This window comes from Gambusia affinis, linkage group LG23 (assembly GCF_019740435.1).
Source record: "Gambusia affinis linkage group LG23, SWU_Gaff_1.0, whole genome shotgun sequence".
In the NCBI taxonomy this organism is placed as follows: domain Eukaryota; kingdom Metazoa; phylum Chordata; class Actinopteri; order Cyprinodontiformes; family Poeciliidae; genus Gambusia; species Gambusia affinis.
In genome coordinates this window covers 16,348,146-16,364,401 of record NC_057890.1, presented here as the reverse complement: position 1 = coordinate 16,364,401, position 16,256 = coordinate 16,348,146, and the positions used below count along the sequence as shown (strand labels likewise).

The window sequence follows — 16,256 nt, the reverse complement described above, 5'->3', positions numbered from 1 at the left end:
AATTGTTGCCCCTCTTGTGAAAATAATTACTGATTAATGCATTTTGAGAATCAAGATTTTTACTTTAATTAATTCAGGTCGATTTCTCTCCAAAAGAGTTAATTTTATAAAATCCGCCTGTGACGTTAAAGAAATTCGACGGTGGTGGATGAAGCCTTCAATTTAAATTTAGTTTAACAGCAGTATTCAGAGTTTTGCCAACTCAAATCTAAAGATTATTTAAAACTATTTGTACTGCAATATAATTCAAGCTCTATGTTTCCACTGAAATGTACGAACTTCGTCTAGCCAGCTGGCGATACATTTGCACTTACCCAGAATAGACGTAAAAAAAAAGCTAACAAGCTAGCTGGCAACGGTAGAACGAAAACGTCTGACAGCGACTCAAATATTTGCCTGACATAAAAGTCCCGCGAGAAAAAAATTACACAGACTATACGGAATTAAATAATCATGTCAAGACATTTTAAATTAAGAAAAATAAATATATTTTAATTTCATTTACAAGCTATTTCTAAAATGCGGAACTCGTTCAGCAATCGGGAGATAAATTTGCACTTACTCATGATAGACGGAAATAGCTAGCTGCTAACTAGCAGCGGCAGCTTCAACGGTCTGGATATTTGCGTCGAGTGCGATTTAAACCAATGTGGCTGACAAAAAAAGGCTCCCGAGGGGGAAAATACAATGTACGAAATGAAATAGTTATGTCCATACAAAATTTAACAATAAAGACGTTTTAATTTCCATTACAAGCAATTATTGAAATAGGAACGTGCACTTGTGATACTGAAAAAATGCTGGCTAGCTGCCAACGTTCTAATTTTAGATACATACATTTAAGACTTAAGAAGGCGCGGACATCCATGTTTTGTTTTTATTTCATTCGTTTTATTTACAAGCAATTTTTGAAATGCAGAAACAAATGCAACGCATCAACAGTGTCACAGTTAGCCAGTGTTAGTAGATTTAAAATCAGAAGCAATCTTTTGCAAGAACCGACAACACAAATGCTTAAAAAAAAGAGGTGGGAGGTGATAAATCCTGTGTGAATACTACAGCTTATAAACAAACCCTGCCTGCGGGCCAGCTCGCGTTTTCTTTTCTTTTTTTATTCTTAAATGACTTGACATGCAAAGAATTGAAAAAGTTAAAGAGTGTAGTGTAGGGAATCAGCCTGGCGATCATCACACAGTTACTTGTAGGTCAACCTGAGAAAAGTTTTCCCAGCCTCACACTGTTCACAGAATGGTCTTAAAGCTATATGGCAGTTCACTGATGAGGTCAAGGGTCAACTCCAGGAGGGTGATGAATGAGTAATACTGAGTTGAACACAACTTGGAAGTTTGAGGGACAACAGCGGAAGATACAATGACTGGTGACAGCAACCTGAAAAACCTCAAAATGGAGGTTATTTTGTTTCTTTTTTTGGAAATATGAAAACAAACCTCAGCTTCTCGGAAGCAGGACTTCCTGAAAGTCCTGGGAGAGCTGAGAGCATCCTGTCTGCATCCGTGATGATGTGGCTGGTGGTTAATCGGAGGTTAATGTCCATGGCATCATTCCCTGAGAGTGAAGAACTGCTCACGTTTCACAACATCACTGGTACTGAAAATAAAAACAATACTCACACATTCCCATCGGAGGTTCCTCGTTTTTCTGAACACTTTGACTGTTTCTACCCCTTGAACATTTCCCCATTTTTGTCACTTTAAAACCACTAAATTTAAACTATAGTTTTTACATGACAAACCTAAAGTATTGCATTGTATAATCCTTTGTTTTTGTACATTAAGTTAAAACAATCCCCAACTTCCTTCCTAAAATAAAGTTAATTCACCAAAATCACAATCTCTACTTCAAAACTTGGTGGTGGCAACATAATGCTGAGGGAATCTGATTAGTTGCCATGTTTAAAAATGGTTAATTTAAATAATATATTGGGGAAAAACTAAAAGTACATAATTCTGAGTCGAATAGAGTGTCTCCACTGTGAAGCTAGTTGGTGGCAGAATCATGTTGTGGGAATTAAAATTTTAGCCACAAATATAAATTTGTAAAAATAAAAATAAATCAGACTGTGGCAGAAAAAAGTGCACCACTTTTAACTGAAAAGAGCACCTCCAGCGGAAAATACATGGTGGTGGAAGTATCATGCTGTGAGAATCAAGAGTTTGTAGCCATAAACAACTATATATTCAAATATATATTTAATAATGTATGTTTTCCTATTTTATATCAAATAGTCAAAAAGATAAATATAAGCTTGTGACTGAAAGCTAACACTGCAGCTCACTCTGAACTGAACACTGGAAAACATGGAGGTGGCAGAATCATGCTGTGGGACTCCAAAGTAAAAAAAAAAAAAGTAAATATATAATAAAATATATTCTTACTTTAATTAGTACAAACTAAAATAAAAAAAATAAAAAAAACTGTCAGAAAACTGACACTGCACTTCACCCTGAACTGAACACTGGGGGGATTTATGGTGGTGGCAGAATCATGCTGAGGTTATAAATTTTTATCTTTACAATTATTAGATAAAAAAAGGAAGGAAGTGTTGTTGAAAATGATAAATATATTGAATAAAAAAAGAAAAAGACTTAAAATTATTGTATTTGCCTTAGAGTGTATAATTTCAGTCATGGGAATCCCCTCTGGCGCATTACTCAGCACCCTGTAGTTGTCAATATAATTTTAGCCACAATAAACTAATTCAATTTAAAATTATTTGCTTGGAATGAAGTGCCAATATTTTAAAAAATTTTGTCTACTATTATCTTGGTATATCATTAAATTTCTTTAAAGTAACAAATAGGAAAAGTTCAAGGGGTATAAAAACTACTAAAGTACTTTGTACCGACCACAGTGGCTCAGATATTTAATTGTTGTTGTTTTTTTTTTTTTGCTAATTAAAGTTAAGTGGCACTAACTGAGAATGTTCAGGTGAAGACATGAAAGAAATAAACCTAACCTAAGTCTCTACACACATCGCCCAACAATCACTGGGAAGAGACAGGAGTCAACACAGGCTCAAGTCAACTGCAGAAGGAAAAGATTCGTGACGACAGAAAGTTAGAAAGGTCGAAGGTCAACTGCTACTCAAGACTAAAAACATCCACATTTACAAAAATGTTTGAAGATTAAAAAAAGAAAAGAAAAACCTCTTAAAACCCTCAAAACTGAAGGTTTCATGGTCATTTCATAATAAAATCATCAATTCTTTCAATTAATAAATACATAATCCATAAACACATTGAAAATAAAACTGATAAAATGAGAAATAAATTAAAGTTAAATCCTATTGAAAACAAATTCAGGGAGAGGCAGCGCTCTCTTTCCGCTCTCTGCCTCTCCTCTCGCGCCAAAGTCATTATTGCTGGTGTGATTGAGATAAAAAGAGGGAGGAAGAAAAGCACAGGTGGAAGAAGAATACAAAACAAGAAGCACCATTTTGAAATTTCAGTTCGCCGCAGCCTCCATTTTTTTTCTTTTAATTGCTCGAAGCACCACGTTTCAACCCGCTGACCTCATCCAGAAGCAAAGCTCGCAGGTTTTCCTAGTCCCATTCGAATGCCCGCTGAAACTTCTATTTAATCCGCATGAAAATTCACACAATTCTCCTTTTTTTGTTCTTAGTGTGCTTTTATTTTAATTGTTTTCCTGTGAAGATTTGCTCAAATTCAATACCCTGTCTCCTCAGCATGCACAGTGAGCGTGTTTTCAGATCCAGTCGTCTCCATCTTTTTTTCCCCCTCCGGCACAAAAGTGACAAAAAATTTTTTTTTTTCTCTCTCTGTCTTTCTTCTTTTTTTAAAAAATTCTTTGAGAACTGATGGAAAATTATCTTTTTTTTTCTTTGAGTTTGAAGTTTCAGGAAGCGCGTCAAACAAAAACACGACTGTGTCTGTTGAGTTTAAGGATCTTTCCAAGTCTCTGTTTGGCTGTTGCCATTCCTTTTTTGGGCCTTTTACCTGCAAAAAAAGCAACAAAAAAACATAAGTATAAAACCAAATTATGTAGAAATATATAGATATTTAAGATGCATCAATGACAACTAGCAATTTTTTGTGATATTTACTGCAATAAAAGTAATAATAACTACACACAAACTTAAATATTTCTTTCAGGAATTAAATTATTCCTAAGTGGAAGAAAAAAAAATCTACATTTAGCCCCATTTTCTGAGGCAAAATACCACAGAATGATGCTGCCACCACCATACTTTACACTAAACAAAGTGCAACAGACCCATCTGTAACTTGCAGCTCTTAATAACTGTCTATAAATTAAAAAGTAAGAAGTTAATGTGTTTAAAGACAGATTTAATAAATTTAAGAAACACGTCTTGCAATATTTGCATTGGATTTCCACAAATAACAATAAAAGTACCATCATATTTTTAGATCTGCTTTCCTTATGTTGGAATCTGTGCTTTTTAAAAATAATAAATAAAAATTATTCAGAAAAATTAAAAATTTTATGACTATAAAACTACCGAAAAGCTCTAAGAGCTCGTGGCCGACTAAAATCAGATGGTATGAGGCAGAATTTAGGTTAAATGAACATTATAATTATTGAACTGTGAATAAAAATGAGAAAAAACACATTACACGCTGCAAAACCAAAATCTTCAAATGTTATTACATTTCAAATAAGACAAAAGTAACTTTTGAGCAAGATATTACTTTGCTTTAAATCAATAATTCCTTAATATTGATAAAAAATGGCAGGTTATTTCACTTATAATAATACATTTTTCCCATGTTGTAAATTAAATAGTCTACCTGAGATACTAGTACTTTTTAAATTAATATTAAGGAATTATTGAGTTAAAACGAACTCCTATATATTGCTGAAAAGTTACTTCAGTCTTATTTCTAGTGTACCAAGATATTTGTACATTTGTAAATTATACAGAAATACTTTGTCAGAGTTAGTATTTTTGCAGTCTATAAGTTTGTACAGCGCATACAGCAGTAAAACCAGCTGGCCAGAGGTGCTGGAGTTCTACTTGCGTTGCTAGGCGACGGGTGGAACTCTGCTGGGGTTGCTAGACAACGGGCAATGCCAGTAGAATTTGACGCAACATTCCCAAAGTTTTTCAAATGGTTGATTTTCCACACAGCAAAAAATGTTAAGTTGACAAAAAAAACATCTAGATGTTCTTTTTAGCACTTGGATTGTTTTTAGAAGCAGCTGAAAGCCAAACTGAGGTATAAAAATGTTCAGAAAGTGACTTTTGTAGAATATTTCTCTGTTAAAAGTGAGCAGAGTGACTGCCAAACCTTTTGTAGCCTGGTTGCTGATGGGTGGAGGGTTGGGCGCGTTCCTCTTGGAAGGGTGCAGCGGCGGAGACATGGAGGGGTCACAGTACTGGTACTCCGTATCAGGGCTGGGGAGCCCTTGATTGTCCCAGGCCTCGCTGCTGCTGTTGCCCTGGCTGTCCATGGGACTCTTGCCCCCCTGCAGCGAGCGTTGGGTCGAACCGGCCCACCAGGACTCCTGGGGCGACGGCGCCTCCTCCAGCAGACCAGCCATGGACAGCATCCCCTGAATGGCCTCTTCTGTGCTGGGTGAGGTAGGACGTTCTCTGCAAACCAAACGTCACCAGTCAGACGGCGTTCATTCACTTTTCCCCACAATAAAATTACTTTTCAATGCAAGTTTTTAAACTTTTGGAGATAGAAACAACACAAATGAACAAAAAAACTATCATATAGAGCTGCAACTAACAATTATTTTAATTACTGATTATTCGGTTAACCGATTAATCGGTTATTCCGACGATTAATCAAATTAAAAATGGGCACATTCTGCTAATTATTTACCCACTTTGGCTTGTTCTGAGCAATATAAGCAATTCATTTAAAAATACAAATAAAGAACTGAATTCAATTTTTAATAAGAAAATAAACTTTTTGACGCCTAAAATTTTAAAATTCCTTTAGTCAAAACTCTTCCTACTTTAGGAGTTCTGGGTAGAACATATTTACAGACAAATAAGACTTTTTTTTATCTTAAAAACAAAATATATATGTATTTTGTACAGTTTTGGCTTAATTACTGCTCTGATTATGTTGCTCTTTCAGCAATTAGCCTTTTTTAGTTAACAATTAATCAACTAAGTAATTAATGAATTAATTACTTAATTTTGCTATAATTTTGTTAATTCTAACTAATCTAAAGCAAGAAAAGTTTAGTCTGGTTTAACTTCAAACAGTGTGGGGAAAAAAGTCAGTCTTAAAAATATCTGGTTTCAATGGAGACGTTTAGTCACCAGATTTCACTTTATTACTGAACTGTGCAGTTTTGGACGTTAAGCACTTTCAAGGATTTCATACAGAAATCAAAACACTTTCCAAACCTTTAAAACAATAGAAATTCAAGCATTTTCAAGGACTTTCTGTCAGAGTGCTGAAACTCACCGTTTGAGTGGTTTGTGTTTGTGCCTGAGTTTCTGACCCGACTGGTCCAGATCCATCCTGTGCCCTGAGCCGTTCTGCTCCTCCTCCTCCTCGTCTTCCTCCTGGGAACTCTCCGAATCATCGTCAGAAGATGAAGATGACGACGACGATTTACTCTAAGAATGACAGGATTTATCGGTAACCATGGCAACAACCAGCAGGTCTTAGCTAAAGGCTTTGAAGGAGAGAATAAGGTCGTTTACTTCTGAGGGAGAGTCGCTGTCTGACTCCACATCCGAGACGCTGGAGTGTCCTGAGGTCTCCTCCCTGAGATCATTCTTCACCCTTTCCAGTCGCCCTGCAAACAGAGGAGCAAATCTTTCAGCTCAGGGCATTCATAATTTAAAAAAAAGGTGGTTTAGTGTTGGAAAGCTGCGGTTTTCCTACTGAGGAGCGATGCTTTCTCAGCTGTGCTCTTTGGTGGGCTTTGGTCGACACATGACTGCTCACCCTCCGTCTTTACCGGACTGCTCCCCAGTCGCCTTAAATCTCTAAAACACACACAAAAAAAACAAACCTTTTTTGTAATTATTGACAAATTAAATTCATTTTGCAGTAAGGAAATGATCACAATAGTTTTCATTTTGAGTGGCAGATTAATTAAAAGGAGTTTTCTATGACTTTAGAAGTTCAGTGAAGTAAAACTCAGCATATTAGGGCCATCGTAAATAAAAACAATAAAGAAAGGAGTAAATTTCCACCAAAAAGCTCAGAAATATTTAAATTAATCTCTGAAAATTTGTAGAAAAATCAAGAACATTTTTGCACTTGAAAAGTCAAAAAAGGGAGAGAAAAAAAAAGGATTTTCTATGAAGTGAATGTAAACATCTGGTTTCATGTATTCAGTAGTTTGATGTGTTGGGTTGCTGTTGCCTTACCGGATGATTCTGCCGTTGACCAACATGAGACGTAGGTGGTTGTCCTCCAAGGACTCCGCAGCTGCTGCCGATGCAGTCGACACTTTGTTAAACTTTCCGAGAACCTTGGCACAAAACGCTGGATCCTGGAGGAACAAGGACGACACGTCATGACGTGAAACAAATCCACAATATTTATGGTTATGATCAAAATTTACATATCACTCTTCAAGGGCCTGGATTTCATTAGTTTTGGGCTTTAAATGATTGATTTAACAAGCTAAAAACAGGATTACTACCAGGCTAAATCTCCCGTGGAAAGTTGCACCTCTTTGTGATCATAAACACATTTCTGGCTTGACCTTTGACCCCTCTTCTGTCTAGAATTAACATATTATTATGTCAATTGTAATATGAGAGAAGTGGTTTTATCCATTTCAAACAACAGTTCTGGTGGGCCAAGGTTTACACAGTTTTACAACCATAAGTGTTTGAAAAGCAGGAGTGGAGCCTCCCGCACAACAAACAAGAATGAAGCAAGTGGTTTCTGAATGGTAAGTCAACAACTAAGCAGTTGTCTTTTCCAGCAGCCATTGCACAGTACATACAGCAGTAAAACCAGCTTAAAAAATGTGTTGAAGTCCTGCTTGAGTTGCTGGGAAACGGGCGGAATTCCGCTGGGGTTGCTAGGAAACGGGCAGTGCCTGCTGAGTTGAGATGTTACAGAAGACTTTTGAAATGGCTCATTTTCCAGAGACTATAAAACATTAACTTTTAGCCAAAAGTCATCTGGTTGGGACTTTTAAAATAAAAGTATACAGTATATAAACAACAAACTGCTGGGATGAATAAAGTACTTCTATTCCATTATCCATTTTAACATTTGAATTTCATCTTTACGTTATTTCTAAATTGTTATTGAGGCCGTAATTGACCCCTCTGGCCACGCTTTGGACATTTTAAACTAAAAACCAGCTGTTTTGATCATTTATAAATCATCCAGGTATGTTCTCACTAACCCCTCCTTCTGTCTTTGCTTGGAATTCTATTATTTCTGGCCAAGAAATGTATACTACTGAGATGGTCAGCACCACAGGCCCCTATAGTTGAAAACTCAGACAAATTCTGGAGGATCTGGAACCCACTGCGATTTTTTTTATAGAGATTGTGATTTCAACTGGAGATGAGGACTGACCACTCCACCCTTTTTCTTCTTTTTACATTCAATATATCATTCACTCAGCTGTCCGACAGTTTCGACTACTTTGAACCATGTCCAGGAATGTCTGTCTGTATTTTGTGTATGTAGGCTGTATGTGTGTCTTTATGTGGACACTGCAGTGCTCCTTGTTGATTGGGGTGGGTTGTTTTTGTTTACTTTTGTTGATGTTTACATAAGGCTCTGAAAATCAATTTAAAAAAAGAAATTATCCAGGTATGAAAAGGTGAAGCTCACCTCTTCGAGCGTCCCCACCTCCACCCTCTTCAGCACCTCCATGGTGTGCTGCTCCAGGATGTCCAGGTTGGACGGCGTCTTGGGGGCCTGCTGCTGCTGCTGCTGCTCCCGGAGCCGCCGGGCGGCTCGCCTCGCCTGCCGCGCCTGGCACAGCCTCTCCAGGGCACGGGTGGTGAGGCAGCCATTTGCTCCCAACGGCACGCCACTTCCCTGAGATTTCACTGGCTTGCTGCCGCTCACTGGTTCCTCCTGAGAAGAGAATGCAGTGCACGTTTTACTTGTCAAAATCAGACAAACATATGAGAACAAGGATAGGTGAAAAAATACAACATTTCACCAAATAAAACCACATCAACTTGTATTTCTACGGTGTAATATTTCAAGCCTCCTCACCTCCAGGTAGCGGATTTCCTTGGTCAGCTCCTTGATGAGATGGTTGGGCCGGATATGATCTGGAACCTCGCTGGTCGGCTCAGTCACCTGGAACAGCAGCAGAGAAGGTGAGCAGACGTCCAAACTCTGAGGACGAACCGTGACATTGAAGTGAAAGTACCTCTCTTTTCAACCACGTCCTCAGTGCGCCGATTAAAGCCCTGACTCCGTCTACAAGGTAGGTTGGTGGAGGACAGCTGTCCTCACGCAGCTCTGGAAGGACAAACAGAAAATTCATGGTTTATACATGAAAGTCAAGAAAAATAGAAAGAAACCTTTATTTAGTTCCATTATGCGCTCACCTTTTAGCATTTCCAAGAGGTTTTTAGCCACATACCAACAAATAGCCTCAAAGTATGGAAACTTGAAGAGGTCTGGAGTCTTCAGGCGACGCTCCATTTCATAACACCTACAGTACAAAACATATAGATTATTTATCAAGGTTTGCACACTTTTCAATTAAAAATACTTTATTGATTAAACTAAATGTTTCCCACAGTGAAATTCAAGCACTTTTCAAGCATTTTCAAGATAAGATCAAGTGAAATAGAGCAAAGTTTTATGTTTTGAAATAATCTCTCACAGCTGACAAAACTAATTTAAAATAAACGCCTCAATTTCAGTTATGTTACTTGCAATATAAGATTTTATTCCGATGACAGATCAATAAGTCTTCAAGACATTAGGAATAATAAATATTCAAACATAAAATTTAAAAAAGTTCCCTGTATGTTTTCAAATAGAAATAATTTTAGTAGTTGACAGCTGAGCCCAGCCCCGTCACCTAGCAACCTAAACACCGTCACCTAGCAACCATGAGCAGCTCTGATTTGGATTTAAAGTGACAAGACACCCTAAAGCAGCACATTCTGAAAGGGCCGGGGTAATAATGAATATTCAATACACTGAAACAATCCAAAGAAATTGTGTTAAGGTAAATAAACCTTCCTGCTCAAGTTAAATGCTAAAGTCAACAAAAATCTTTTTAAAAAAGTTTTCTGGCATTTAGTAAACAGAAATGACTTTGATGACTCTAACTAACCTAAAGAATGGAAAGTTTAGTCTGATTTAATTTCAGACAGTGAGGATGAATGTGTGCATCTTTTTATATGGTGTATGAAAAGAGCTGGTTTCAATTTTACTTTATTACAAAACTGTGCAGTTTGAATATCAAGCACTTTTTCAGGACTTTATGCAGAAATCTAGCACTTTCCTTGGAAAAAAAATTTCAAGAATTTATGAACCCTGATTGATGCAGAGAAAAGTGATAAATGATTAAGAAAAAAAGCATTTTAGAGGTGCTAACCTGAGCTGCATGCCAATATTGAGGTTGTGAAGGAAGTTCCCTCCGAATGCCATGCAATCCTGAGAGGTGAGAACACCATGGATCCAGCCTGTAGGGGGCAGCAGAGCACAGAGAAATATTTAATCCATTACCAAATTACCACTCCAAAGTGGATACTTTGGACCCAAAGTATCCAAAATACTCCATTAAAAAAAATTATTCAACATGGCTACTGACATTCCCGACTTACAGACAGTTTTGTATGATTGGAGAATCATACAAAACTGAGGCTTTTTTCTCCTATTGGATTGTGAAAAAACCCCAAAACAAACTGCAGCCATGACACGCCAAAGCGAGACGAAGCAGATTGTTTGTAAGACTGATAGACAGGCCTGATAATGTGCTGGCTGTCTGACCCCCGGTGCTCTCTGACCCCCACTTAATTCCCGCCTCTTTGCCAAAAAGGATCCCTTTCACGAGGCTGCAGAGGAAGACTGATTGGAGATGTCCAGGAGTTGACGGGCCGAACTGAGCTTTGTCTGTCCGGGTAGGAGGGGGGGTACTATCAGTTTCCAAAGTCCATCGAGAAGCTTGACGGATGGATAATCCCGGACAAGTCAGCTTCACTCCACTGAATGAGAGGCTTGACATTCGGTGAGTGACAGGAGGCGATCATCTCTAACATTGCTAATAGTTAGCAGCAACGTAATTAGCATTTAAGTGCTGCTAGCAAAGAGCAGGAGTGTCCCGCAAAAATATTTACACCCTTTGAATGTCTACAAAGTTTATCTTCAGGCTGCGTGACAAATCTATTTGATTGATTAATGGAACTTTTGGTTTTGAAGATTAAATTTTTGGGGAAATTGTGATTTTTAGGGCGGCCATCTTGTTTGATAAGCGAGTTTGACATTTTCTATTTATTTTGACTTTAAATTCAGGTCAACTTTATGGTGGAGTGTTAGGGCCAGGCGAACATTTGTTACTTTTAATTATGAGAATAAAGTCGTAATGTGAAAAGAATAAAAGTCGTAATATTATTAGAATAAAGTCATAATTGTATAAGAACTCCAGCATGTAAAAATATAAAACAATAAAATTAGGAATTTTGAACATCTTGTGGAGTTATGCTGAGCCAGTCAGAATTCCTCCTGCTAACCAGGCAAAATGGCCTAGTCAAAGCCCTAAAACAAAACCTCATAATGCATGCTCAGACGAACGCCTTTCAGAGATCCACTTAATTTGCAAAGAAAAACGAGGCTAAAATTTCCATCTGTACACGTGCAAAGCTGGAAGAAGCTGCATAATGCATAGATAATTTTTCTTCCACTTAATTATGAATAAATTTAAGGATTAATTTATAAAACTCTCATACAGAAATAGTCACTAGGAGTTGTAAAAGAATAAAGATGAATAAAATAAAGAAAAACAAGGATAATTTGAGAACAGACCCATCTTCTATTTCTGCACAGAGACGTTTTATTTTAAATTTAGTCTGATAAAAATGGAGAGACAGTAACAGTGGGCGTCTCCTGAATATTTTCACAAGTACATCCCTGCTTTTCTTCCACTCTATCCAGACGGGCCACACAGGAAAACAGGCATATTTTGATATATTTCAGTCAGTTTACAAGCTTAAAAACAAAACATGTCTTAAAATCATGCAGGAATAATAATAATAAAAAAAACAAAAAATTAGTGACTTTAACACACATTTTGTACATTTCTCAATTGATACTTTTAACACACTGCAAAAAACAAAATCTTCCAAGTATTTTATATCTAGTTTCTACTGAAAATATCAAAGTGTAAAAAGACAGAAGTAACTTTTAGTAACATATTGATAAATACTTGGTTTAACTTGCAGATTATTTCATATACCTTGTACTTCTAAAAAGTTACTTATAAGTTAATTGTGTCTTTATTCAAGTGTACTAAGTTGACAAAAAGATATGCAGTTTTGTGTTTTTGCAGTGTAGAAACAGAAAATCTAGAGACATTATCCCACATAGTTGCACATTTCATTGAATCTCAGTGTGCCACATCTAATAACTGTACAAGTAAGTTTCTCTTACTTTACAATCTAATTCTAATTATTATTTTATTTTGTGTGAACTTTTATGTTCCAATTTGCTGCCATTTCACCTGAATAAATGATTTTTCTACTGTAATTTAAATCAAACACAACATTAAAATACATTTAAAACAGAAACTCTTGACATAAAAGTAATATTTCCAGGTATTTTATATTTAGCCGGTTATCTTATTAATCTCCTGTGTGTTGATAACATAAACCTGGAGACTAGATAGAGCTCATAGAGCAGGACTGGATGTCCCATTTCAGGATGTTGTGCAACTATTTTAACAAAGTAAGTGCTGAAAGCCAATGGCCTCAGCTTCAGGTGAAACCAAAGTTTACATGTCAATTTGTTCCAGTGTGTGTTCACAGATTGTACCAGAATCAAACCAGTTTTTTCAGTTTCCATTGTCAAAGAACTGGACTCAGGCCAAGATAAACAGTAAACTGTCATTATTAGAGCTATCTTTCTCAGAATCAGGAGCGAAAGGAACGACAACAGAAACCATCTCAGCTAGCAAGACAAAAGCATAAAAAAAAAAAAATTAAAAAACCACACTTGTGCTAATTGCGAGCATGTTCTTGCATCTCATATCTATAAAGTAAGAACGTTTGAGATTTGAAGGTTTTCAGCCAATATGAGAAGATATTTCTAGAGTGATTGGGCTTTAATTAGGACAAAAGTAGAGAAATGTCTGGATGGATGGATGGATGGACAGGAGAGAAAGATCGATGGGCAAAACAATAAGACTGGTTGGTCAACAAGATGGAGAATATTAGAATATTTTCTAAACTCTTAACTTTCTTTAACCCAATGTGAAGAAGAACTCTGCTATAAACACTGCTGAGCAAACCAATGGTTGTGTCACAAGTTGAATCTGTTTAAAAACATTTGTAAAAACCAGTTGAAAGTGAAACCACAAACCTGTAGGGATGAGCAGGGTGGTTCCTTGGGTAACAACACACTTGTAGCACTTATCAACTTTATCCCCGAAGAACACTTCGCTCTGATTGGGCGAGGAGCTCCATGCCTCATATAGTGCAAGGTTGGTGGGAGTGGGTTTGATCAAATAGAAGATCTTCTCACCCTGTCGGTCACACAGATACAAGTTGGAGACAACGGATCATCTTCCTATTACCAACCCAGTCTACCACCAATCTGAAACTACGCAACACTTACCCACAAAACATGATACCAGACTGAAGTTCCTCCAAAGTCTATGTGGAAGTCCGTGTAGCTGTCCTTAACACCCATAAGGCAGTACTTCTGGACGAAGGGTTTTGGGAAGAACGAGTCATCAGGCCAGTAGTTTTCCACCCAAGACATTTTCTTGGCCACATCAGGAACCTCAACCAACTCCGACATCCTACAGGTTGAGGAAGAAAAGCTAAATATTACAGCCACCTAGAGATTAGAGCTAGTTTTATACACACATTACTGTGTCTTCCTATGAACAAATGCAACATGAAATGTAGATGATTAAAAAGTAAATTCAGAAAGGATTTCATGGTATGCAGATGATGCATTATTATGTCTTCCTGTAGAAATAAAATGGGTTGTAAACAAAATAAAATGTGATTTTTAAAGAATTTCATTGTATGCAGATGATTCATTACAATTTATCTCTAATTTCATCATTAAGATTACACTGGATGCAGATGATTTATTGCAGTTTTTCTCTAATTATCTTACAATTAGAGGAAATATTCATTTACAATATCCAAATTCAATTCCAAATGACAATTTTTTAAAAGAAAATATATAATTTAAGATTAAATTTGATTATATATTTAGACAATTCATTAAAGTTTCTCCTATTTTATCATTTTTTACATCCAAATTCAACTCTAATTTCAATTACGTTAGGGATTTCATTGTATGCAGATGATTCATTATTACAACATATTTCTATTAAGACATTCCTAATTTGTAAAGTAAATTGCAAATAAATAAAGGCATATAAAATTTGAACACTCTTACTTTGTGTCGGAGAACTCCAGGCTGATGAGATTGAGGACTTTGGGTCGATGGGGCTTGGTGAAATACATGATAAATTCGCTGAGTTTCATCTTGCTGTCCGCCTGCCGTGCCACATCAATCACGTCGATAACTTTGTCACCACCTAGATGGGAGAAAAGTACTCTTCAGCTCATGGAGGATCAGAAGGTAACTCCTGCAGCTGCTGGATTTCTGAATGCCAAATATGAGAAGTTTTTAATTGGCCACTGAGTGGGCGAGAGGTTCAAAGGGGTCAACAGCTTGCTGCCATGTTTGTGTGCTCCAAGAGATTGAACCCTGAGGGAAACTGGCATCCATGTGGCAGCATGGGGAGGAGTTACAAGGGGATGCAAGAGAGACAATCTGTCCAGACCACCAGTCCCCTGAGGAGGGGAGTGAGTGGAGGTGAGAGGGTGGTTGTGTTTGTTGCCAATGGGCATGTGGGAGGCCTCAAGCTTGTAGGGAAATACTCGTAAAGAGGTGAGAAAAAGTGTACAGGAACCGGATGTTTGTTATGCAGAGAGAAAAACTGAGGAAAAAAGCCAAAACAGAGACTTTAATACAGTTGGGGCGCTACAAATCACAGTCCAGAAAGGCTGGATGTCGAACCAAGACAGCTGGTTGCTGTGTTCTCCCCACACCCCTCCGAAACCTCCTTTTTTTTATTGCCTCGTTGCATGTTCCTGTTTCACTCTGACGGCCCAGCTGGCCAGTGTCTGATGACGGAGAACAGCTGGAGCGAAGGCAGTCCGTCACACAGTGAGGCGAAGCTGCCAGGAAACCCCACAGACCTCAAACAGCAGCTTCACGACTCCGACAGCAGCACAAACCACCACAAGCTGCAGCGTCAGTAACACTGTAATGACGCCACAATGACACTTTACCACACTTTGTAGCCAAACAAGGCCCTGTACCAAGATAAACTGTCCTATCTGCAGCATTTCAGCTCTGATTATGGTGACTTTTTAAATCAAGTTGCATTTTTCTGAATAATGCAAATGTTTTTTACAGTAAAATACAGAAATTGTGTTGGTGTCATGTGACCTGCTCTAAACTACGCTCATATATCCCAATATAATTGTTCCTATGGGGAAGAGCTGCACAGAGAGCAGCTGAAACACAAATCAATAAAGTTTAAGACGCTCAAAGCAATTATTTTAAAGCAAAAAAAGAAACTATAACAACTTTTGTCCATACAATATTTTAAGAGTAAATAACTGATGAGTCATATCAAAACCTACTGAGACATGATAATGTTCACGTTCATTAAAAAACTTATGTTTATTTTTACAATATTAGAAATGCATTAAAAGTTGCAAATGAAAAAGTAATTCAGTTCATTTTTAAAATGAGAAAATATTGCCTAAATTACAATAACAGACCATTGCTTTAATAAATACTTAATTATTTGTAGACTCATTTTTGCATGACCGATTAATAATTAAACAGCAAAAGATGCTAAATAAGATTTAGGTTTTTACAAAATTTGAACCAGGTGAAGCTAAAACTTAAGCTGCTTCAGGAGTTTCGTATAGAACATTTACAAATATTTTTTTATTTTATCTTAAATGCAGAATGTACATATTTTTTATACAGTTCTGGTTTAATATCTGCTCTGAGTGTGTCGTTCTTTCCGCAAATGTCCTTTTTTGAGTCTGTGTACTATAGATAACGATTAATTGA

At 37.1% G+C, this 16,256-nt stretch overlaps 1 protein-coding gene across 3 annotated transcripts in view; it reads right to left on the bottom strand.

Annotated features, from left to right (window-relative positions):
- Positions 1-869: 869 nt before the first annotated feature.
- Positions 870-16,256, bottom strand: part of kdm7aa (lysine (K)-specific demethylase 7Aa) — a 33,661-nt gene continuing 18,274 nt past the window's right edge. For all 3 annotated transcript variants that reach the window (XM_044108709.1, XM_044108710.1, XM_044108711.1), the window contains exons 5-18: positions 14,556-14,697; positions 13,755-13,941; positions 13,500-13,662; positions 10,522-10,609; positions 9,518-9,624; positions 9,337-9,428; positions 9,177-9,263; positions 8,784-9,032; positions 7,349-7,473; positions 6,858-6,961; positions 6,674-6,768; positions 6,432-6,586; positions 5,292-5,596; positions 870-3,977 (exon numbers count right to left, since the gene is read on the bottom strand). In XM_044108709.1, coding sequence (XP_043964644.1) covers positions 3,889-3,977; positions 5,292-5,596; positions 6,432-6,586; positions 6,674-6,768; positions 6,858-6,961; positions 7,349-7,473; positions 8,784-9,032; positions 9,177-9,263; positions 9,337-9,428; positions 9,518-9,624; positions 10,522-10,609; positions 13,500-13,662; positions 13,755-13,941; positions 14,556-14,697 — 1,988 coding nt within the window. In that variant the 3' untranslated portion in view covers positions 870-3,888. The remainder of the gene's footprint in view (positions 3,978-5,291; positions 5,597-6,431; positions 6,587-6,673; positions 6,769-6,857; positions 6,962-7,348; positions 7,474-8,783; positions 9,033-9,176; positions 9,264-9,336; positions 9,429-9,517; positions 9,625-10,521; positions 10,610-13,499; positions 13,663-13,754; positions 13,942-14,555; positions 14,698-16,256) is intronic.